General features: G+C 43.0%; 1 protein-coding gene across 3 annotated transcripts in view; it reads right to left on the bottom strand.

Moving 5' to 3' along the window:
• NHSL1 (NHS like 1) overlaps positions 1-24,981 on the bottom strand; it is a 158,685-nt gene that overhangs the window by 118,763 nt on the left and 14,941 nt on the right. Inside the window, exon 1 of one of the 3 annotated variants that reach the window (XM_029051786.2) lies at positions 5,709-5,770. The exons of the other annotated variants lie outside the window; for them this stretch is intronic. Coding sequence (XP_028907619.1) covers positions 5,709-5,724 — 16 coding nt within the window. The 5' untranslated portion in view covers positions 5,725-5,770. Of the gene's footprint in view, positions 1-5,708; positions 5,771-24,981 lie in introns of those variants that run through there. 3 annotated transcript variants of the gene reach the window in all.

The raw sequence follows: 24,981 nt of genomic DNA, 5'->3' as shown, positions 1-24,981 counted from the left end.
ATGGGCTAAGCAAATTAAAATGTCCCCAGGCAGCTGTGTATCACTGCATAACAACATAATGCAATTTAAAAGAGGGGGAAGGGAAGAGGGAAAGTGAACAACCAGGCTCACAGAATTTAATGCTGCTCAGTTGTGGCAAATGCCTGCCTGAATCAAACCCTAACAGGAGGAGAATAAAGGCTGGTGTCATTAACTATTCCAGGCCACAGAAATACAATCAATATTTCTGGGGCAATTGACTTCTGATTCTTTTTTAAGTCTATTAAAATTCCACCTTGAATCCAAAAGGGAGGCAGTAATTGCTGGCTCACCACAATTTCTCCCTCACTAACCCCAGTCCACCTCTTCCCAGTGTCTCTGTTGTACCAGGGCTCGGCGTATTAAAAAAGAAAATCACCTTCATCCATCAAATGCTGCTGGTCCAGCTAGGTTTGGAAAATGCACTTGTTTCGTCACATCATAGGAAATCTGTTTCTGGTTCCAAACATTTCTGAATGTTGCCAAGGAAAGAATCCCTGGAATGCCCTAACATGAGGAGCACACGCGAGACAACTGGTGAGCAGGTCTATATCCTCTTAGTGCGGGGTGATGGGGGCGGTGGAGAAAGGCTGCATTTCAAATAGAAACCGTCCTCTAGGGAGTAATAAGCACATGCCTGAAATTTTTCATGGTTAGCATCTCAAGCATAGCTCTTCACTAATATTAGCCCTCGAGGCTTCCCCACAATCTGTGGTGGTGAAGCTGAAAGGGACCCAGAAAACGCTCCACAGTCGTAAACCCACTAACGGTCAGTGCCCACTTACCTCTCATTAACAGAGTGACCTGCCCTGTCATGGAGGGATTAGGCAGGGTAAGACTGAGCAAACTCTATTATACTTGTAAATGAAAACCCCTCTCTCATTTTTAGAACATTAAATTTATCTCTTCAGACACCCAAAATCATATTTCCAGAGACAGTAACATGGCACAGATACTAAACATAATAATAATAATAACGTTGGTATTTGTTAAGCGCTTACTATGTGCCGAGCACTGTTCTAAGCGCTGGGGGAGATACAGGGTAATCAGGTTGTCCCTCGTGAGGCTCACAGTTAATCCCCATTTTACAGATGAGATAACTGAGGCACAGAGAAGTTAAGTGACTTGCCCACAGTCACACAGCTGACAAGTGGCAGAGCCGGGAGTCGAACCCATGACCTCTGACTCCGAAGCCCAGGCTCTTTCCATTGAGCCATGCTGCTTCCCTTAAACATCTAATGTCAGTCAGGCAATCATATTTATTGAGTGTTCACTGTGGGCATAGCACTGTACTAAGCACTTGGAAGAGTACAGTATAACAGTAAACAGACACATTCCCTGCTCACAATGAGCTTACAGTCTAATAATAACAATGATAATAATAATATTTGTTAAGTGCTTACTATGCACCAGGCACTGTTCTAAGTACTGGGGTAGATACAAACAAGTTAATCAGGTTGGACACAGTTTCTGTTCCACATGGAGTTTACAGTCGTAATCCCCATTTTACAAATGAGCAAACTGAGGCACAGAGAAGTTAAGTGACTCACCCAAGGTCACACAGCAGACAAGTGGCAGAGCTGGAATTAGAATCCAGTTCCTTCCAACTCCCAGGCCTGTGCTCTACATGTGTCCACAGTTTTGAAAGTCTCAGAAATTCTGTGTGTGGCAACAGAGCTAATTAAAAATGGCCAATGCACCCAACTACCTTCTCCACTCATCTATTTAAATTTCATGGCTAAAGGGGCTACTGAGAATCAGTGACTATGAGAAGAGGTTCATCATTCATTTACTCAATCGTATTTATTGAGAGCTTACTGTGTGCAGAGCACTGTACTAAGTGCTTGGAAAGTGCAAATCGGCAACAAATAGAAACAATCCCTACCCAACAACGGGCTCAGTTTCCCCGCAGGGAAGGTTCTGCTCTTCTAGAAATGAGCTTGGGGCACTAAAGTTGATGGAGGGGATGGTAGTGCCTGTTACTAAAGGAGCAATCTAATTTAGAAGGAACATCTTGGCCAGTGAGGCGGTTAAAAACTGGAATGAGCTACAAAGGGGAATGTGAAGTCTCCACTCCTAGACACCTTTAGAGGAAAGAGCACACATCATCCACCTTGGATAATTCAGTCTTTCACCAGCTGAGAGATGGGAACAGGACCAGCTGATCATTTTAATTCTAATGGAAGGTGAGGTGGTCCAGTGGAAAGAGCCCTGGTACTGGGAGTCAAGTCAGGTTTTTTGTGTTTTTTTTAAATATTTGTGACGTTCTTACTACGTGCCAGGCACTGTACTAAGAGCTGGGGTAGATATGAACTAATCGGGTTCAACACTGTCCATGTCCCATATGGGGCTCATAGTAGTAATCCCCATTTTACAGATAAGATAATGGAAGCACAAAAAAGTTAAAGTGACTTGCTCAAGGTCAAGGTTTGCTACACAAATGGTATAGCCAGGAATAGAACCCAGGTCCTTCTGACTCCCAGACCCCTGCTCTTTATACTAGGTCACACTGCTGCTTGAATCTAGGATCTACCCCTAGCTGTGCCAGTGAATTGCTCTGCGAACTTGGGCAAGTCACTCATCCTCTCTGCAACTGTGTCTTCATTCGTAAAATAGAAAGGAATACTGGTAATCCACATCTCCTGGATTATAAACCCCGAATAGGACCAGGGCAGTGCCCAGTCTGAACATTCATTCTCTCCTTGTGGACAGGGATTGGGTTTATCAATTCTATTGTACTGTACTCTCCCAGATGCTTAGTATATGCTCTGCACACAATAAGTCCTCAATAAATACCACTGATTGACCAAATTCCAAAACCTAGGGTGGGGCTTTTTTGTTGTTGCTTTTTAAGGTATTTGTTAAGCACTACGTGCCAGGCACTGTACTAAGCACTGGGGTAGATACAACCTAATCAGGTTGGACACAGTCCATATCACACATGGGGTTCAAGCGTCTTAATCCCCCTTTTACAGATGCGATAACTGAGGCACAGAGATGTTTAGCGACTGGACCACCAGTCACCCACAAGATAAGTGGTAAAGCCAGGATTAGAAGAACTGAGGCTCTTCTGCTCCCAGGTTCATACTCTATCCACTAAACCACACTGCTTCTCTTTGGGACATTCCTTCTTTGTAACTCTTAATGTGTAACTCTTAATAAAGCGAGGAAAAGGAGAGCAAGGGCAAGGTGAAAGGGTTGAGAGACTGTGAGGTTGTCCTAACATCAAAAACACAGATCACTTGCTAAGAGTATTTAAATGAATGCATCATAATTGGGTAGCTCAGGTGCTCTGTAGCAGACTGACTTTCTAAAGAAGCCAAAGGCGTAGATGCTTCTAGCAGTCTTACAATACATGCTCCCACAGGCTGGGCCGGTTTGAATGACTCCCAGTTAGGAAGCACTCCAGAATTTGGGTGGTGTGGGTTTATCGGCTATGTTAAATCTCACTAGAAAACCCAGAACCCAGGGGGTGACCTTAAAGATGAGCTATATGTGAGTGACCAAAACACTATGCTATATAGTTTCAGTGCAGTGGATGGAAAATTAGAATTTGGGATGAGGGTAGTTTTGGGGAGGGTTGGTGGAACAATCTGGTTATGCTGGGAACTAAGAGGAAAGGATGGAAGGAGGAAGGGGGGTTCATATCTTTTGCATTTTGAATGGATTCGTTTGGGGCTTAAAAAATTAGATAGCCATAGGCAAACCCACAGCTACATTTCTTCAAACTAAAATGCCCATTGTATTGGAAAACTGATTGGATCTCCTACTATGCAACAGCCTGGAAGCTGTTAGTCATAGCAACATGCAAATTCAAAAGCTAGCTTTCCCTAGAGCTCCCTAATTCAAACAGAACAATACAAAGCAATAAGTCCATGAACCGACAGTACCAGGGGGCAGGCGAGAGATTCAGTCTTAGCCAAGGCTGTTCAGTTAGTTTTACTTCTATCGCAATAGGCAACCCCAAGCAATCCATATAAAATTTTCATCATGGAAATCACAAGAGAACAAAAATGCCAAAGTCAGAAGAGGTTGAGGGGAAAAAAGTATGGAATCAGGTTTGCCAAAATGTTATTGCACAGTTCTGATTATAACATATGTATTAATGTTTAAAGTATCATCAAATCACACAGTAAATTTTAACTTTTCTTGATTCCTTAAGTTGCTAAGGAAACTGAGAAGACTCTATTATATTGACAGATTCTTCCATAATGGAATTGTTAAGGGAATGGGTGGAGATACAGTATCACAGTGGAATTTCAAAAAACCCACCCTATGACTACAACACTTCTCCAACCAACATTAAAAGTCCCTTAGGATTATCAAATTACAACCTGAATTTCAATAACACCATTTTAATGTCAGTTAAATGAACACACGCCTTGTGCCAACTTGCATCAGCCTTCAGTTTGGCATTGTGCACAACACTGTGACATCAAGACAAAATCCACATTCACATATGCTCCTGTGAACTCTCACATCATAAATATTTCTAAGATAAGCGTATTTGGACCATGATTTTCTCTCACATACGAAGTTGCTTAAGAGGTGACTTCCATTACACTATTTGCAGTGAGCTAAACAGAAATCTATTTTAATTAGTCACTTGGGGGTGCATGTTAGGCAGTAACAGTTTTTTTTTTAAGAGTTAGAGTTATCGGACAACAGTTTAGAGCCCAGAAATGAAATGGAAAAGGGTCTGCTTTGACGAACAACAAATAGACATATTGAAGTGGAACATTTTCTGATGAAAACAAATTTTTTAAAATCACATTTTAGTGCACAATTTAAATAACCTGTAAGGACAGAGAAGCTAGGTTTTGTCTCATTGCAAAACTAGTAGTCAGTGTACTGCAGCACAAATTCCAACAGCATCCGAAGTTGAAAATTGGGCAAAAGTTTCCCAACAGGATTCTGACCTATTATAAGGTTTAAACAAAGCTTTCACTTTGTTCCTTTTCTTTTCCCAAGGAAATTATATTTTAACTTGCCATCCCCATAATCCATAGGCAATAGGTTTTCAATCACCTAAATTCAGTGAATTTGACATGAGCAAACAAAGATAAGTTTTAGAGGAAGGATTAAATATATGGACCAGAAAAAAAAATTCTCTTCACTTAGCAGTAAGCCCACATTCACATATCATATATACTAAACATACAAATCCTATTACACATTGCATTCCATGTTATATTAACTGGGGTCTGCAGCAGACAATATCTATGCAAAAAAATTTCATTTTTCCCCAATCCTCACACAAAGGAATGCTTACCAATTTTCTTGCCTGCCCAACCCCCTTCTCGGCAACCCACTCCAGGATTTTAAATTCGGGAATTGCTGAATACAAATATTTCATGGTAAAAAAAATGGTTTCTAAATTTCCATAATCCAAATACCAGCTTTTGAACATTACAAGCTATCTCTGAAAGCACGACACAACCACATAGTGTGTTGTTCTTTTGCCTGAAGAAAATCGTGTATCCCAAAAGAGAATTCAAGCCTTGCAGCTGTGCGTCTTTTTCCTGTTTGTAACAGAAAGAACAATGATTCCTTTTCCACTATCTCATTGACAAAGTTCCATCAAATGGTGATTTTAATGGAGCTGCCACAACAATACAAACTCATTCACCACATGACAGCTCAATTGAAACTAACCGCCACCCCCCCAAATTGCTCAAGAAGCCCCTCACCTTTCAGACAAAACATTCTGAAGCAGTTCCATGAAGAGGGAAGTGCTCTGCTTTCCAACTGGAGGGTGCAGTGCTAGGTACAGCTGTTCCCCAATCCACCCTATTCAGCAACACAGCCAGACAAGCATGGCAGCAAGCCAGGTCCTGCTATTACAGGAAGCTACTACCCAATCCACTGCTTTTTGAACTACACTGCTGACACCTCCTTGTCATTTCCTCCCCCCATTACCTACTCCAAAAAGATAAAAAATAAAAAAGCACTTTCCCCTGGGCTCTCTCCCCACCCAAAAAAGGCACTGCCCTAGCGGTCACCATTTCCACACAATTAATAGAACTTCTACCTCAGCCTAACTGAATTGTGCACTGTGAATGACTAACATTTCTCTCATTCTAGAAAGCATTACTACTCTCTCCTATGAGTTTAACTCAGATCATATCTGAATATGTTAAACGCTTTCTCCCAAAATAAATCACAAAAAAACTTGCTTAATTGGACTCTGATTATTCCCCCAAAATCCTTTACAGAGGACTGTATCTTTCAACCCTTTAATTTTGAATATGATTTTCTCATTTACAATTTAAAAAATAAATGTAACCAGATATCAATACAAATAGAAAAAAATAACCAGAATGTCCATGTATCTAGCCTAGTCTTGGATCACAGCTGGTTGGATACACTAATATGAAAGTGTCCAAAGAATGAAAAAATTTGCAATTCAACCCATTTGACCATTTCCAGATGAAGAAAAAAAACCCCACTCAAACTCAGTGATCAATTTCGCACGGGACTCCAAACGAGTCTATTAAAAACCTTTCATTAGAGAACAGGTTATTCACAAATAAACATATTTCTGTGTTCTAATGGTTGTCATTTAAAGAACCTCCAATGAATATTGAAGACAGCGATCTAGTTACCAATCAATCAATAGTATTTATTGAGTACTTACTGTGTGCAGAGCACTATACTAAGCGATTGGGAGGGTACAATACAACAATAAACATTCCCACATTCCCTGACCATAAGGAGCTTACAGTCTAGAGGGGAAGACAGATATTAATATAATTATGGATATGTACCTAAGTGCTCTGGGGCTGAGGGAGGGGTGAATAAAGGGTTCAAAGACGAAACAAAAGGGAGTCGGAGAAGAGGAAATGAGGGCCTAGTTAGGGAAGGCCTCTTGGAGGAGATGTGCCTCCAATAAGGGTTTAATTGTGGGGTGAGTGATAGTCTGTTGGACAAAAGGAGGGAGGGCATTCCAAGCCAAAGGCAGGATGTGGCCAAGAGGCCGGCGGTGAGTTAGATGAGATTCAGACAGATGAGATCAAGGTATGGTGAGTAAGTTAGCATAAGAGGAGCAAAGTGTGCAGGTTGGGTTGTAGTAGAAAGCAGTGAAGTAAAATAGGTGCAGTCAAGGTGATTAGTGCTTTAAAGCCAGTGGCAAGGAGTTTGTGTTTGATGATGGAGGTGGATGGACAACCATTGGTGGTTCTTAAGGAGTGGGGAAACATGGACTGAATGATTTTAACAGAAAATTGATCTGGGCAGCAGAGTGAAGTATGAGCTGGAGTAACTAGGAATTGGGAAACAGCGGTGACAAAATGTGGAAGTGAACCAATTACCAGATATAGCAATGATATCATTTTCATTAAAAATATTTGATACAACATGGATGCCTGCTACACTCAAAACAAAGATCAGCCTCTTTTCACCCAGTGACAGCCCTGTCTGGATAGAAACATTGTTCTTTCTGGCAACTGAGAGATGGGTTTCTGTAAAATTAGGCTACCACTGTTTTTTTTAAATTTACACCTATATAGTCTATCTCCTGGTGAATTGTGCTCAAAGAAAGTAAACAAGATTTAGGGAGTTCAGAGCATAAGAAGGAGGTAAAAGTTATTAAGAGAGCAGGATGATATTAAACATACGTAAAATCAGCTCAAATAATACATTCTGGACAGGACTTGAAATGGCCTACAATTTTGTCTATCAGCACCTCCTTAATCATGATATCAGTTTTAAAAGTTTTAAATCTGTGGTACCTATAGGATGCTTTTTTTAAGGCATTTCTACTGTTCAAATGATCTTCCAGTAAATTAGATCTCCCTGTGTTTCTGTTAACTGCTTAATGGGAAGTCTTCATTTAATTGGGAAACTGCTAAATTCCCAAGGAGCACATCATGAAAGATAGCAACATTATGTTCATCAACCAATCAATCAATTGTATTGAGCATTTACTAGATTCAGAGCACTGTACTAAGTGCTTGGAAGAGTACAATATAACAGATTTTGTGGGTAAGCTCCTCGCCCAAAATGAGCAGATAGTCTATAGCAGAAGACAGACATGAACACAAATACAAATAAATTACGATATGTACATAAGTGCTGTGGGATATGTACATATCGTATGGACGATATGTACATAAGTGCTGTGCACGATGGCAAAGGGAGTGGGAGAAGAGGAAATGAGGGCCTAGTCGGGGAAGGCTTTGAAGGTGGAGATATGTTGGATATGAAGAGGGAGGTCACTCTGGGCCAGAGGGAGGATGTCGGTGAGAGGTCGTTGGCAAGGTAGATGATTTCAAGGTACAATGAGTAGTGGACATTAGAGAAGCGAAGTGTGTGGGCTGGGTTCTAGTAGGAAATCAAGGAGGTAAGGAAGGGGGGCAAAACTATTAAGTACTTTAAAGCCAAAGGTAAGAAGTTTCGATTTCATGCTGAGGAGGACGTGCAACCACTGGAGTTCTTGAGGAATGCGGAAACATGGCCTGGATGGTTTTGGAGAAAAATGATCCAGGCAGCAGAGTGAAGTATGGACTGGAGTTGGGAGAGACAAAAGGCAAGGAGATCAGCAAGGAGCCAGATTCAGCAATTAAGATAGAATTAGTGCTTTAAACAATATAGCAGCACTTTGGATGGAGAGAAAAGGGCAGATATTAGCAAGGTCGTGAAGGCAGAATTGACAGGATTGGTGACACTGAATATGTGGGTTGAATAAGAGAGCTGAGTTGAAGATAACATCAAGTGGTAGGGCTGTACACTGTGGTGGAAAAGTCACAGGGAGGACATCATTTGAAAAGTTATAGACTACACATGGGAAAGGCAAATAGTTTGACTCAAATATACCTGAGAGAACAAAATGACCTTCTGACAACTGATGGAGTTTCATATTGAGGTTTAAGACTCTCCCCACTCCTATGACCCCACAAGATTGTAAACTCCTTGAGGGCAGGGGACGTGTCTACCAACACTATTGCGTTCTACTCTCCCAAGTGCTTAGTACAGTGCTCCTCACATAGTCAATCAATGGCATTTGTTGAGCACTAACAGTAAGCATTTGATAAATACCACTGACAGACCAATCGATTCGGGACTGAGAACCCAAGCAGAGGAATTGATTGTAGTCTTAGAGGCTTATGCAGGGCCACTTACACTCTCTCATCCCTGCTCAAACATGTTCCCACTGGGCACCCACTGCAGTGAGTTAAAAGGTAAGTGGGGAGGTGCAAAACCACGAATTTACAACTGATATGACTGCAGCATAGTGCTCATGCTGTGTTAAAGTAACTTGGTACTCATTGCCATCTTTCCCTACATTAGTCAGTTAATCTTTCAAAAGTCCCGTTGGGTCTGGGTAGTTTCTCAGTCCAAAGTCTCCACCACTGATGGGACAATCCCAACGGGTGCAGTAGGGACAGGAAAACAGCTATCCTGAATCCTGAAGCTGTGCTCTTTTCACGGGACCAACAGGAGGGCCTAAACCGAAGATGAAATGTCAGGTTTTTTTCTACCTCAGGAAAAGAATGAATGTAAGTTATTTTTCTCCAGTTGGACCCCTTATGAGGAGCAAGCCTAGCCAGAAAAAAAAAAATTGATTGCCTTTCAAGTGAGCAGTATACCAAAGGAGGTCTGTGCTCGCGAAGTGAATCTCCCAAAGGATCCTAGAGACCCAACGAAGAGTGGCAATACTTTGAAAAATACATTTGAAGATGAAAACATCTTATATGAATAAGGCATTTGTATGTGTATTTTTTCTATTGCAATTTGCAAGCTACAAACCTTTTGAGCACACTAAGAACATAATGCAATAGGATTTTTTGTTTGATCCCAGTGCAGAAGGAAGCTTGACCCCCACATTTTAGTTCATTTAATTTTTAAAATAAAAAAGGGAAGACAATAAGCATAGTGCTTATGGAAGGCAAAATGACAAATCTACTCCGCACCGCTGTTCAGTTGGGATTGACACATTCCTTCCTATCGGAGTAAAGCCCCTCGCCTGTTTAGGTCATAACACTGGGCGGCAACCTCTTTTTCCCTGTAGGATTACAACACAGCCTTGACATTCAACAATCCCATAATAGGGTTGAATGGCTACCAATAAAGCCAACATACAGAATCTCTGCTTTCAAACTTCAACTTGCTCTGCCCTGTTAAAGATGCCACAGCCAAAGCTAATTAGAGAAGCAGCGTGGCTCAGTGGAAAGAGCCCGGGCTTGGGAGTCAGAGGTCATGGGTTTGAATCCCGGCTCTTCCACTTGTCAGCTGTGTGACTGTGGGCAAGTCACTTCCCTTCCCTGTGCCTCAGTTACCTCATCTGTAAAATGGGGATGAAGACTGTGAGCCTCACGTGGGACAACCTGATGACCCTGTATCTACCCCAGCACTTAGAAGAGTGGTCTGCACATAGTAAGCGCTTAACAAATACCAACTTTATTATAAAAAAAAAGTTAAGACTAAATAGCATGGCTCAATGGAAAGAGCACAGGCTTGGGAGTCAGAGGTTATGGGTTCTAATCCCGGTTCTGCCACTTGTCAGCTGTGTGACTTTGGGCAAGTCACTTAACTTCTCTGTGCCTCAGTTACCTCATCTGTAAAATGGGGATTAAGACTGTGAGCCCCATTGGGGACAAACTGATCACCTTGTAGCTCCCCCAGCACTTAGAACAGTGCTTTGCACATAGTAAACACTTAACAAATACCATCATTATTATTAGTTTTCTTAAAAATGTACTTAACAACAAAAGAGTGGATCTAGAGTTCTGAATGCTATCTAAGTCTAGCAAGAAAAGAAACCAAAAAGGGACCATACAGATGTACTCCACAACTCAATGAAGCTATGGTTCCTTGAAAATGTGACTGGCTTTTTGGGGACATTTTCCCATGAAACAAGGCAATAAATAAAGCAGAGCACTGGTATTACACTGTAATCAATTTGGCCTTTTCTGGGTTGTGCATGTGAAATGACTTCATATAGACTGCCCGATGGGAGGCTGCCTTACTCGTTGCAGGAAACATGCCTGGTGGGGATTAGAGTATGAGTGGTGCGGCACAAACCACTAGTACTAGTATTGTACTCTCCCAAGAGCTTAGTTCAGCGCTTTGCACACAGTAAGCGCTCAAAAAATATGATTGAATTGAATGAATGGCTAGTACTATAATCCATTACTACACTCAGGTTCTAGATTCTGACACTTCAGAAACAGGATCGACCTGGCCTCGTGGAAAGAGCCCAGGCCTGGGAGTCAGAAGACCGGGGTTCTAATTCTGCTCAACCACTTGTCTGCTGTGTGACCTTGGGAAAGTCATTTTACTTCTCTGTGCCTCAGTTACCTCATCTGTAAAATGGGGATTAAGACTATGAGCCCTACAATGTGGGACAGGGACTGTGTCCAAAGTGATATTCCTGTGCCTCAGTTACCTCACCTGTAAAATGGAGATTAAGACTATGAGCCCTACAATGTGGGACAGGGACTGTGTCCAACGTGATTATCTTGTATCTACTCCAGGGCTCAGTACAGTGCCTGAAACATAGTAAGCGCTTCATAAATACCATAAAAGACTATCCCACTGCTCCCAAAGGGGGACTTCCTCCTCACCATCATAGTCAATTAGTATGTGTTCCAAAAGCAGCAGCATGGCTCAGTGGATAGAGCAAGGATCTGGGAGTAAGAAGGACCTGGGTCCCAGCTCCACCACTTCTCTGCTGTGTGACCTTGGGCAAGTCACTTCACTCCTCTGTGCCTCAGTTACCTCATCTGTAAAACGGGGACTAAGACCGTGAGCCCCATGTGGGACAGGGACTGTGTCCAGCCTGATTACCTTGTATTTACCCCAGCGCTTAGAACAATGTCTGGGGTAGATATTCATTCATTCAATCATTGAGCACTTTATTGAGTACTTACTGCATGCAGAGCACTGTATTAAGCGCTTGGAAAGTACAATAGCAATAAAGAGAGACAATTCCTGCCCACATCGGACTTACAGTCTAGAGGGGGGGATACGACCCCAGTCTTGAAGTGACGGGGTGTGATGATTATGCCCCTTCCTCTCCTCATCCCAGCCCTTCCCCATGGCCCAGCAGCTTTCCTGCCCCCTTTCCCCTCACCTCAAAATGGGCCCCTCCTCCCCTGTCTCTTTACCTCCCTTTCTTTGTTTGAACTTTAATCCTAGCAACAGTTGCTGCTGGCTGCTACTTCTGCCCACACCATCACTCCTCCAATTAATACCTCTTACTTCCCCTTCCCATTTTATAGCCCCACTTCCCACCGGAGCCAAACCCATGGGAACAGGGATGGTCTGAGGAGGGGTGGGGGCAGTTTGAGAGGGGACCACACTGGTCTTGCTCAAGTCCCTCCCCTCAGATTTGTTAGGGGACTAAGCCCTCATTTCTTCTTTTCCACTCCCTTTTGCGTCACCCTTCACTTGGATTTGCTCCCTTTCTTCACCCGTTCCTCAGCCCCACAGCACTTACATACATATTCGTAATTTATGTATTTATATTAACGTCTGTCTCCCTGCCTAGACTGTAAGCTCCTTGTGGACAGGGAATGTGTCTACCGACTGTTATACTGTACTCTCCCAAGTGCTTAATACAGTGCTCTGCACACAGTAAGCGCTCAATAAATACCACTGTGACTGGAGGGAAGGTAGAGCTACAAGTAGGAAAAGGGGAGGGATAGGGGCTAACGTTGATGATGATCACTCCCACAGAAACAGCTGTCACTAGGATTAAAGTTCAAAATAGAGGAAAAAAATTCCGGCATATCCAGGATAGGAAGAGGGATGCTACATTCACAGTAGGATGGATGGTCAGGAAAGCCACAGGTAGGGGAGGTAACTGACTTACCTCAAGTGATTATACAGAATATTGGAGTATCACTCAAATACATTGAGGTAAGACAATAAATAGCACAGGACAAAATTCCCAAGGCGCACGTAGCATGTGGTGATCATAATCCTACGTCTTCACCTAAATGTTCACCTACATCCGCAGTTGACTCAGGGCCAGGTAGCAGCTACTCTGGGAGGAAGCAGCTGCACTTGCACTTCCCCGGCTCTCACCCCCACAGCCAGTGCACTTTCAGTGAAGCCTTGCACACATCTTAAACTTTCCAAAGTGACTCTCTGGCTGAGACATCTGTCCCTGTCTCCATGACATAAAAGCTTTAGATCACTTCTAGGTTAAAGCACACTCCACAAATACTTCAACACCTGACACAGATGTACACGATTCACTAGAGTCACCGGTCATGATGATCGATTGCAAAGATGAACTGTTTGCCAATAGGAAAATGTCACAGCTTAAAGCCATCTATAGCTGCAATGGATTCTAAAATACAACGGCTATACCAATTGCCCAAGACCAAGAAATTAGGAGAAGATGACTCTTTTCCTGGAGAGATGGCCTACATGAAGTTTTTAAACTCCAGATTCCCTTTTGAAATGACACAACTTCATAGCTCCATTAAATTTTTAAACTCCAGATACCCTTTTTAAATGACACAAACTTCACAGCTTCATAGTTCTGCTCTCTTCGATCTTCTTGGAATTCTCTCCTGCTCTATACTGGAGACCCTAGTCACTACTTATGTCTCCGTATAAAGATCACTGGGAGCTGAGAAAGGAAAAAAAAGCAGGCAGGGAGTAATAAAACTGAGAGAAATTCTGTTCTTGGCAATACCAAATATTCTCGTCAGGATCCCAGTTCCAGGAAATGTACACTAAGCTGTACTAAGGTACCGTTAGTTAAATGTTGACAGACAGAAAGTTCAAATTTTGCGCTCCAGCCCAAGTCTGAACCACCCGACATATCATCAGTGCTGTTAACAGGCCTCATAAATAGACACTTCATCACTTTGCACAGTCTGTGACAAAGCACGGAAAAACAAGCAGTGAAAGATGATAACTAGTTATCTTTCATGTTGGGGCTGTTTTGGAGAGAACAAAAATAACCCACGATAGACTCCAAAACAATCACTGATGACTCTAGACAAACCAGGGATCATCTTAAAAGAAAAATGTCATTTGCATCAATATTTGTGGGCATTTGAAACATTTGAAGATGTCAAAAAGAAAACCAAATTCTAGCTATGGAAATAGCATCCAAGAAAATAAAATGGCAGAGCTTCCTCAAACACAAATAAGAGCACGGATTCAGTACATAAGTGCTGTCAAATACAGGGCAGGTTGAGGGCAGGTTCTGTGGCATTTGCATTCATAACATTATGGGCCTGGGCCTGGACTGAAAGGCCCAGCCCCAAAATCAGAAAGGAAAAGACAATCCATAGAGAAGACCTACTGCTTCCATTTTCACCAGGTAAAAAAGGTAACCACACAAAGGAAGAAATCCAGAGTCTGATGTAGCTGTGACAGCTGGCAATCCCTGCCCAGGTGAAGTACACAGCTTTAAATTATAGATTATAAGTTGCTTATTTATATTAAAATCTATCTCCCCCTCTAGACTGTAAGCTCATAATAATAACAATAATAATATTTAAGCACTTACTATGTGCCAGACACTGTATTAACCACTAGGGTGGGAACAAGCAAACTGGGTTGGACACAGTCCCTTTCCCACATGGGGCTCACAATATCAATCCCCATTTTACAGATGAGGTAACTGCAGACCAGAGAGGTGAAGTAACTTCCTCAAGGTCACACAGTAGATAGTGGCAGAGTCGGGATTAGAACCCACCACCTTGTGACTCCCAGGCCCGTGCTCTATCCACTACACCACGCCGGGCAGGGAACATGTCTTTTAATTCTGTGCTATTGTTCTCTCCGAAGCACTTAGTACAGAGCTCTCCACATAGAAAGCATTCAATAAGTACCACCGATTGATTGATTCATTAATTAGTACAGGGTCCACGCGCTTAGTACAGAGCTCTCCACATAGAAAGCATTCAATAAGTACCACTGATTGATCGATTCATTAATTAGTACAGGGTCCATGCGCTTAGTACAGAGCTCTCCACATTCAATAAGCATTCAATAAGTACCACTGATTGATTCATTAATAATAATAATAATAATAATGTTGGTATTTGTTAAGCGCTTACTATGTGCCGAGCACTGTTCTAAGCGCTGGGGTAGACATAGGGGAATCAGGTTGTCCCACGTGGGGCTCACAGTCTTTATCCCCATTTTACAGATGAGGGAACTGAGGCACAGAGAAGTTAAGTGACTTGCCCACAGTCACACAGCCGACAAGTGGCAGAGCTGGGATTCGAACTCATGAGCCCTGACTCCAAAGCCCATGCTCTTTCCACTGAGCCACGCTGCTTCAATTAGTACAGGGTCCACGTTCATGTCACTGATTCTAGAGGGAGGGCAACTGCACCACAGTACGAATTTAAAAGTGACAATCACATAGGAGATAAGCCTCACCCGACTATAAGTTTTACAGGCCTGAGTTTTCCCACTGAAGAAAAGGGCTAATACATTTAAATCTCAAATTTGCCCTCAAGTGGCAGAGAGGCCTCCCAGCTCAGAATCACACCTGGAGAGTTTCCAGTACTTTACCAGAGTCGGCTAGGAGAGGGAGAGCAAAGCAGAGGCAAACCCACGCTATTTCTAGCTTGGGCCATGGTTAACGAGTGGAAGGCAATCTGCTACAAGTCAAAACTCACCTGGGCTGGGCAGCAGTGGCATGGGAGAGGGTCGATGGTGGAGGCTCAGGTTTGCATAGGAAAAGGCAGTGGTAAACCAATTCTGAATTTTTACTAAGAAAACTCTCTGGATATACTACCAAAAGGACTGCAGATGGAAAGTGGGGTGTTCTGGGAGAGATGTGTCCTTGGAGTCGTTATGGGTTGGAGATGACTTGAAAGCATAAGACAAGGCAAGGCAGAGAAAAAGCCTGGCCTAGTGTATAGAGCATGGGCCTGGGCGTCAGAAGAACCTGGGTTCTAATCCTGCCTCCGCCCCTTGTCTGCTATGTGACCTTGGTGACAAGTGAAGTCTCTTCACTTGTCTGTGCCTCAGTTACCTCATTTGTAAAATGGAGGTTAAGACTGTGAGCCCTATGTGGGGCATGGACTGGTTCCAACCTGACAACCTCGTATCTACCTCAGCACTTAGAACAGTGCCTGGCACATAGTAAGCCCTTAACAAATATCATTACAAAAGTGGAATTCAGAAGTATTACATTTAGATGATAAACACTCACTATGATGAGGGTATCTCTCTTTGTGAAAAACAGATGAGTCTTGGTCCAGACACAGTCATTTTAGGACTGAGAACTCGGTGTTAAATATCTATATTTTGACCATGAAATCTCCACCTGATTTGGATTTAATTAGACAGGGAAATGTGTTCCCTGAAGCCACATAGGCTTATGTCAATCTGCAAATATTCTCTTCCTCCCTCCCAACCCTATTTCTTTTTCAACCAAGCCCAGTACATTTATCTTCCCCTTGACTCTATTTAATGCCATTGTTCTTGTCTGCCTGTCTCCCCTGATTAGACTGTAAGCCCGTCAAAGGGCAGGGACTGTCTCTATCTGTTGCCAATTTGTACATTCCAAGCACTTAGTACAGTGCTCTGCACATAGTAAGCGCTCAATAAATGCTATTGAATGAATGAATGAATCTTCATCTGAAAGGAAAAGTTTAATCGTAATAGACTTGTCTTAATATTAATTTAATGCCTACTACCAAATTTTAGGAAGAAATGTCATTCCACATTGTTTTTCATATTTACAACAGGCCAAAAAAGCTATGGTCACTAACAAAAATATCTTTAGTACTAAAAACTAATATTGCAGTATTTGTTAAGCATTTACTATGAGCCAAGCACTACCTTAAGCATGAGAAGCAGCACGGTGTAGTGGATAGAACATGGGCTTGGGAGTCTGAAGGACCTGGTTCTAATGCCGGCTCCACCTCTTGCTGGCTGTATGACCTTGAGCTAGTCATTTCACTTCTCTGGGACTCAATTTCCTCATCTGTAAAATGGGGATCGAGATTATGAGCCACAAATGGGACAGGGACTGTGTCCTACTCAATTTGCTTGCATCCACTTCAGTTCTTAGTACAGTGAATGGTACATAGTAAGGGCTTAACCACAATTATCATTGATTTTTCATTATTATTATCATTAATGGGGTAGATATTAATCAGCTTGGATGTAGTTACTGTCCCACACATCACGTCTCCTCGCAGAGGCCTTCCCTGACAACAGCCTGCATTTCCTCTCCCCAACCTCCTCTCTGCATCACCTATGCACTTGACTGTAGACTTCCTAAGTACCTTCAAACTCTCACTCCAGGCCTGCAGCACTTATGCACATCAAGTGTATCTCAATCAACCATATTTACTGAGCACTCACTGTGAGCAGAGCTTTGTACTAAGCACCTGGGAGAGTACAATATAACAGAATTGGCAGACACATTCCCTTGTCCATAACGAGTTTTACCTACCCTTATACTTTACTATTTCCCTAACTCATTTGTTTTAAGGTTTTTCTCCCCTATAGACTGGCAGTTCCTTGTAGGTAGGAATCATGTCTACCAACTTGCATGTATTGTACTTTCCCAAGCACCTTGTGCAGTGTTCAGCACACAGTAAGCACTCAATAAATACCATTCCCTGATTAACTGATGAGGTGTAAAGTCTAGCTAGGAGGGAGAAGAGGCACTGAATCCCCAATTGACAGATGAGGGTACTAAGGTACCAAGAAGTGAATTGCCAGAGGTCACAGAGCAGACAGATGACAGAGGAGGGACCAGAACTAGGTACTCTGACTCTCCAGCCCAGGCTCTTTCCACTAGACCAGGCTGAATAATGAAGATTCGCAGCTAGGACTTTCCCTTTTTGCCTAACCCACTTAAGAGCCTGCAAATTTTACACATGCATCTTTCACATTTGCCCATAGGTAATTTATAATAATGCTTGTTTCTCCCCTGCCCCACAAGGCTGTAAGCTCCTTGTGGCCAAGAAATGTGTCTTTTATTGTTGCATTCTACTCTCCCAAGCACCTAGTGCAGAGCTCTGCACATAGGAAATGCTCAATAAATTACTGAATGAAAATATGATTGAATGAATGATCATAATAATGCATTTGGTAGTATTCAGCATCAGTAGCAGAAAATAGTGTGATAGTGCCAGGAATCTGGTTTTCTATTTTTACCAAATTTTACTAGATCACCTAATTAATTTTAGGCCCAGTCTAAAATTTCTTTCAGGTCTAGGACTAATTTGCATGGGATGTTCAATCAATCAACTATACTATTGAGTCTTGAGTGTGTTCAGAGTACTGTACTCAACACTTGGAAGCACTTAGTTACCCCAAGTTCCACATTGACAAATACTTTAAGAGCTTTGCAAGAAGACCTACCAAATGCCCATAAATGTATTTTTGCCAGTTTCTGATGTTCCTCAATTCTCCTCATTTGGTCCTTGGTGGTAAAACTGGAAAGCAAGAAGCTGATCGTTTTCCTTTCAGTTGCCAGGGCTTTTGAGCGGTTAAGCCAATTTTGAACTTGAGGGCTAAAAAGTTATTTCAGGATCCACAGTACTTTCAACTCTAATGGTTTGGAAAAACCACCACATTTGAGTTCTGCTCAATCTTTTCCCCTGCTGTTAAGAGACTCAAAATAAGCAAAAGAAAGACTCTTCAAATTGGGATGGTCCCATTTCCAGGGAGGAGTCTCACCACAGTCTGTGTTGATCATAGAGGTTATGATACCCAGAACCAACAACAGTATGACTCTCAAAACCAATTCTTCTGACCCTTCTCTTTGATCATTCTTACCCAGGACAGATGTATTTCAGTCTTTATGTTTCCTTTTGACTGCAAACACGCCCTAACCCATCAGACCCTTGCAAAAATACTCTCATAGGTCTAACCCACAATTCTGCTAATGGCAATTGCTGGATTCTACTTTGACTTAATCCATCCCCTAACAAACAGCACCCAAGCACTTACGACCGTACAACCAAAAGTGAATTTTTAAAACCTCCAAATCCATTTGATTTTACATCATCAAAATCCTAAATACTTCAATTCCAGCTCATTCTCTCTGCAGCAGGCATATGTAAAGCTTCGACTGATGTCACATGAAGAGTTCAGAGAAGGAAAGAAGAGTCTGCTTTGACCAGAGTAGTGGCAAGAATAATAGCATTTATTAAGCATGTACTGTGTGCAGGGAACTGTACAGTAGGCTGGGAAAGAGTAGCCCTAGGCAGTCTTTTGTTTCATGCCAAGAGTATTGCTCCCTAAAACCCCCCAACATGCAAGAGTACTGGCTCTATAAAACTTGCACTCTCACTGAATCAATCAATGGTATTTATTGAACACTTACTAGATGCAGAGCACTGTACTAAGCATTTGGGAGAGTTCAATACAACAGAATTAGCAGACGTTCCTTCCCTTCGGAGCTTTCAGTCTACAGAAAATCACCCTTTTTGAAAACCCACCTTCTTAAAGGGGACAAACAAAAACACTCATCAAGGAAGTGTTATCTCCTTGGTATAAGCTACTCTTAGAAATACAGGGAGAAAAACTTTCAAGGCCACACTGAATAAGGTCAGTAGAAGAATCTGTAACCTGACCTCCCTAAGCCAGCTCAGGAATGCCCATATCAAAGAAGCTGTTCAGCAGGGAGGGCATTCTTATTTGTGGAAAGAGGAAAGAAGTACTGAAATTTAAAAAAACTTAAAGAATTTGGATGTATTAAGGTTATAAAAGGGTTCTAGTCCCAGGGCAATGGCTTGAGGCTCCATGTCCTTTCCCCATCATTCTATACCCTCTCTGCCACTTGTTTGCTCTGTGACCTTGGACTAATCATGATTTCTCTGTATCTCAGTTTCCTCATCTGCTAACGAGGATGAAACACCTGTTCTCTCTTCTCCTTAGACACTGAGCTCCATGTGGGACAAGAACTGTATCAGACTTGACTGTATTGGACCTATTTTCACATCTAGTAGAGCACTTGGTTGAGTCAGTGCTTAACAAATGCCCTAATTATTAAGTTTGCTGTGTAAAATGGAGCAATTTTTTTCATTCATTCATTCATATTTATTGAGTGCTTACTGTGTGCAGAGCACTGTAACTAAGCACTTGGGAAAATGCAATGTAAAAATATACAGTGACATTCCCTGCCCACAATAAGCTTAGAGTCTAGAAGGGGGAGGGGGAGACAGATATCAATACAGAAAAATAAAATTACAGATATGTATATAAGTACTGTGGGGCCAGGAAGGGGGAAGGGCAAAGAGAGCAAGTTGAGGCAACACAGAAGGGAGTGGGAGAGAGGAAAAGTGGGGCTTAGTCTGGGAAGGCCTCTTGGAGGAGATGTGCCTTCAATAAGGCTTTGAAGTGGGGGAGAGTGGTTGTCTGTCAGATTAGAGGAGGGAGGGCGTTCCAGATCCGAGGCAGGATGCGGGCTAGGGGTTGGTCAGCAGCAAGACAGGCGAGATTGTACCAATAGAAGACCAAAGCATGCAAGTTGGGTTGTAGAAGGAGAGAACTGAGGTGAGGTAGGAGGGAGAAAGGTGATGGAGAGCTTTAAAGCCAATGGTGAGGAGTTTTTGTTTGACACAGAGGTGAATGGGCAACCACTGGAGTTTTTTTGAGGTGCAGGGTGACATGTTCTGAGTGTTTTGGTAGAAAAATGATCCGGGCAGCAGAGTGAAGTATGGAGTGGAGTGGGGAGAGACGGGAGGCTGGGAGGTTATCAAGGAGACTCTTCAGGACAACTTTCTTCAGCCAATAGAGAAACCAACAGCAACTGTTTAACCCAAATGAAGTCTCTCAAGATAAGGATCTTGCTATAACTTGTTTGACTTGACAGACACCATACTTAATTAATAATGTTAATGTTGGTATTTGTTAAGTGCTTACTATGTGCAAAGCACTGTTCTAAGCACTGGGGGGATACAAGGTGATCAGGTTGTCCCTCATGGGGCTCACAGTCTTCATCCCCATTTTACAGATGAGGTAACTGAGGCCCAGAGAAATTAAGTGACTTGCCCCAAGTCACACAGCTGACAAGTGGCGGAGCTGGGATTAGAACCTATGACCTCTGACTGCCAAGCCCGTGCTCCTTCCACTGAGCCACGCTGCTTACCGTTGCCACTGTAGGAGCCACCATAATCAGGGCATTAATTTTTACGCCCTTTATCACTGTTACAGCTCTTAAAAGCCAATTACCATAAGGATCCTGAATTCAATTCTATCAATCAGTGGTATTTACTGAGCACTTACTATGTGCAGAACACTGTATTAAGTACTTGGGAGAGTACAACAGAGTTAGCCGATACGTTCCCTGCCCACAGCGAGCTTAAGTCTAGTCGGGGAGACAGACATTAATATAAGTAATTTATAATATATACAAAGTGCTGGGCAGCCGAGGGTGGAGTGAATATCAAATGCCCACAGATCCAAGTGCCTAAGACAGTGCAGAATGGAGGGGGAGGTGAGGAAAAGAAGGCTAATTGGGGAAAGCCTCTTGGAGGAGGTGTGACCTTAATAAGACTTTGAAGTTGGGGAGAGCGGTGATCTGGCATATATGGAGGGGGACGGAGTTCCGGGCTAGGGGGAAGATGTGGGAAAGTGGTCATCAAGATAGGCGAGATCAGGGTACAGTGAATAAGCTGGCGCCAGAGGAGTGAAGTGTGTGAGCTGGACTAGAGTAGATCAATGAGGTGAGGTAGGATGGGACAAGTTGATTGAGTGCTTTAAAGCCGATGGTAAGAGATTGAAATTAGGTTCAGGCAGTGTACAATTAATCCAGGGCTTGTGGACTAAAGTCCAGGATAAAGGGGCAGCCCAAACACCCCACAATTCAGACATCACAGGCTAGAACTGACACCACCAATGCAGGCCTGCCTCCACCAAAAGACACGCTCAAGTGCAGCTGCATGGTGCACGTTTGCTCACTCGGATCCCTACCCCCCAGGAGAACCCCCTCCCCATCTGCAGCTCTGGACGTTTGCCAGGACAACTCTGGTGTAAGATTGTCACAGGGTGGCCCTAGTTTGGACGCGAGAATGTGGGGATTGGGAGAACCCAGTTGAGTTGCCATTCTTAATTACTTTAGATATTCTTAGGCCGCTTCCTCGTTATCGTTGCAGGTATGTTTTCCAAGGACAAGAATAACCTTGCCTGGATGCTGTTTCGTGTCCAGGTCTGGTTAGGAAAACCTAGCAGTGTTTTCTTGTGGTTCTGGACAAAAGCAGGGACCAAGCTTCTTGGTCCAAGGCCCAGAGAAAGCCTCATTTCTTTTATAGGGAGCCAGCGCTTCAAAGTCCACAAAAGTTCCATTAGAAATGCTTAGCCCATAAATTTTAGGAGGCTTTAATGGGTTCAGACTAAAAGGACAGTGTCTCTCCCACCTCATAAGAATCTTTGCGGTGAGCATTCTGGGTGACCAGAGACTAGGCAGAAGGGAAAACGGTTAAAAGAATGCTGCCTTTCCTGCCAGACCATCCGTATGAAATCCCATCCTTATGTAAAATGAGAAATGTGAAGAGAATCCAAATGTGACAGGGCCAAAAAAGAGACAGCTACCTGCTGATGTGTAGTATAAAGAATGTTGATTCAGGAATGAAACTGCAGACCAGACAGATCCATATTCATCTTGTCTCTACCACACTGGCTTAAATCAGTAGGTAGGTCAGTAGGTCACTAAGTCCTTTGTACTCTCTCTCTAGAAATCCATCTGGAATACAGATCTAGCATTTATTAACCCAACCGACAGAAGGGCTGTGCGACTGCGTGAACAGCGGTTTCCAGATGAAAGGGGCCACAAGAATACGATATTACCGCTCTTGGGTCCTCTCCCAAAGCCTCTAAAGGAGGGGTAGGGGAGGTAACCTTGCATCCTTTGCCATTCATATCTAAGGCTTATTTTGTGCAAGCCCAAATTTTCCACAGATGGGGGGGAAGGAGGAGGGGGCAGAGAGGGACACCAGCTGGAATCCTTTTGCAGTGATTCCTCCTCTTCCTCCATTTTCATAATTGAGAGTAGGGGAGTGTTTCCATTCCTTCAAAAATAGCCATGAAGTCTTTAGCATCCCCCCAATGGACACGCCATTCAAAATCAGAAATAGTAAGAATGAGAAGCAGCATGGCCTAGTAGACAGAGCATGGGCCTGGGAGTCAAAAGGACCTAGGTTCTAATCCTGACTCTGCCACCTGTCTGTGTGACCTTGGGCAAATCACTAAACTTCTCTGTGTCTCCCTTACCTCATCTGTAAAAGAGGGATTAAGATTGTGAGCCCTACGTGGGACAGGGACCGTGTCCAACCGAATTACCTTTTATCTACCTCATTGCTTAGTGCAGTGCCTGGCACACAGTAAGCGCTTAAATACCACAATTATTATTATTATTATTATTATTATTATAAGAACAAGTGGCCTAAGAATAGCAAAAGGAAGTTCTCCCCTCTGTGGATCAATAAGGATCAATAGGAGAAAGAGTGATCTACTGGGATCCAGCAGACATTAGCCACATGGTTCTCCCTCTCTCCCCCACACCGCTTGATTTTCCGGTCTCCCCACTGGGGATGGTCAGCAGGTGCGGCTCATCAGGCAAAGTGCACTAGCAGGCCTGGCTGTGCTGCCTTCCAGAGGGGGGACAAGGTTCCAGTTGGTAATCGCTACATCACACTTGCCGATTTTCAAGCACGGCCCCTTCTGTGACAGCTCATCAACATGTTCCAGTCAGGTTGGGGGTAGCAGCAGAGGCAGAAAATCTGATAACGATTATGTGAAATGAAAGTTGTTACGGGATTGCTATTCAAGAGAGGAAGAGCAGTAACCTGAAGTGAGGTTTTTTTTCCTGTCCTTAAGTGATCCATTTTTCCAAACTGCGTAACTACAATATTTCATTCCAAGGCTCAAGTGACTGCTCGTCTATGGGGCTCTTTCCTGTTCTGACCAACTACCTCAAACTGTTTCCCTGCCCCACAGTTTAGCCCTCATCTACCTCTTGCAGACTCATTTAAGGAGCGGGAGCATGGAGAAACCATCTGCTTAAATGGCTATTGTGATGAAAACCACTGAGGCCAATTTAAAGATGTGACCAGTCCTAATTGAATTTCTCCAGTATAGAAAAAATATCACCATGCCTCACACAAACAGATGCTTCTCACAAATCTTCTCCTCCTCCAAGCAGACACTCAGAGTGAAAGAATCTCTCATTGGCTAACTTTATCTGAAAAATATTTGTGTGATGACCCCGATTAGACTGTAAGCCTGTCAATGGGCAGGAATTGTCTCTATCTGTTGCCGAATTGTACATTCCAAGCGCTTAGTACAGTGCTCTGCACATAGTAAGCGCTCAATAAATACTATTGAATGAATGATGACCTTTGTTTGTGGTGCTGAAACAGCTGTGTGAACATCAAGGGACATTTAACGCTAACGTAATCAACTGAAACGAACCCCGGCTGAGTCTAACCAGTTCAGGTCAGTTTTAGCTATCTCCCTCCCTCAGGATAAATCTGTAAATTATGTATGCATGCACATACATATGTGTGTGTACACACACACATCCTCTCTCTCTCTCTCATGTTCTTTGCCCTCTTAAGCATCTTTGATACCTTGGGCTTCCCCCTGTAGACTGTAACCTTTTTATGAGCAGGGTATGTGTCTGTTACATTGTTGTATTGAACTCTCCCAAGAGCTTAGTACAGTGCTCTGCATACTAAGTGCTCAATAAATACTATTGGCTGGCTGACCATCACTTGAGAGATGGAAACTCCTTACCAATGGACTTTAAAGCACTTAATCACCTTGCCGACTCCTACCTCATCTCACTGCTCGCCTACTACAACCCAGCCTGCACACTTTATTCCTCTAATGCTAACTTTCTCACTGTACCTCGATCTCGTCCACCTCGCTGGTGATCTCTCGCCCGCAACCTGCCTCTAGTCTGGAGCACCCTCCCTCTTTATATCTGACAATTACTCTCCCCACCCTCAAAGTCTTATTGAATGCACATCTCCTCCAAGAGGCTTTCCCTGACTAAGCCCTCATTTCTTCTCCCAC

This window comes from Ornithorhynchus anatinus, chromosome 2 (genome assembly GCF_004115215.2).
Source record: "Ornithorhynchus anatinus isolate Pmale09 chromosome 2, mOrnAna1.pri.v4, whole genome shotgun sequence".
Lineage (NCBI taxonomy): Eukaryota > Metazoa > Chordata > Mammalia > Monotremata > Ornithorhynchidae > Ornithorhynchus > Ornithorhynchus anatinus.
The sequence above is the reverse complement of the archived record's forward strand: the minus strand, read 5'-3'. Positions and strand labels throughout refer to the sequence as shown.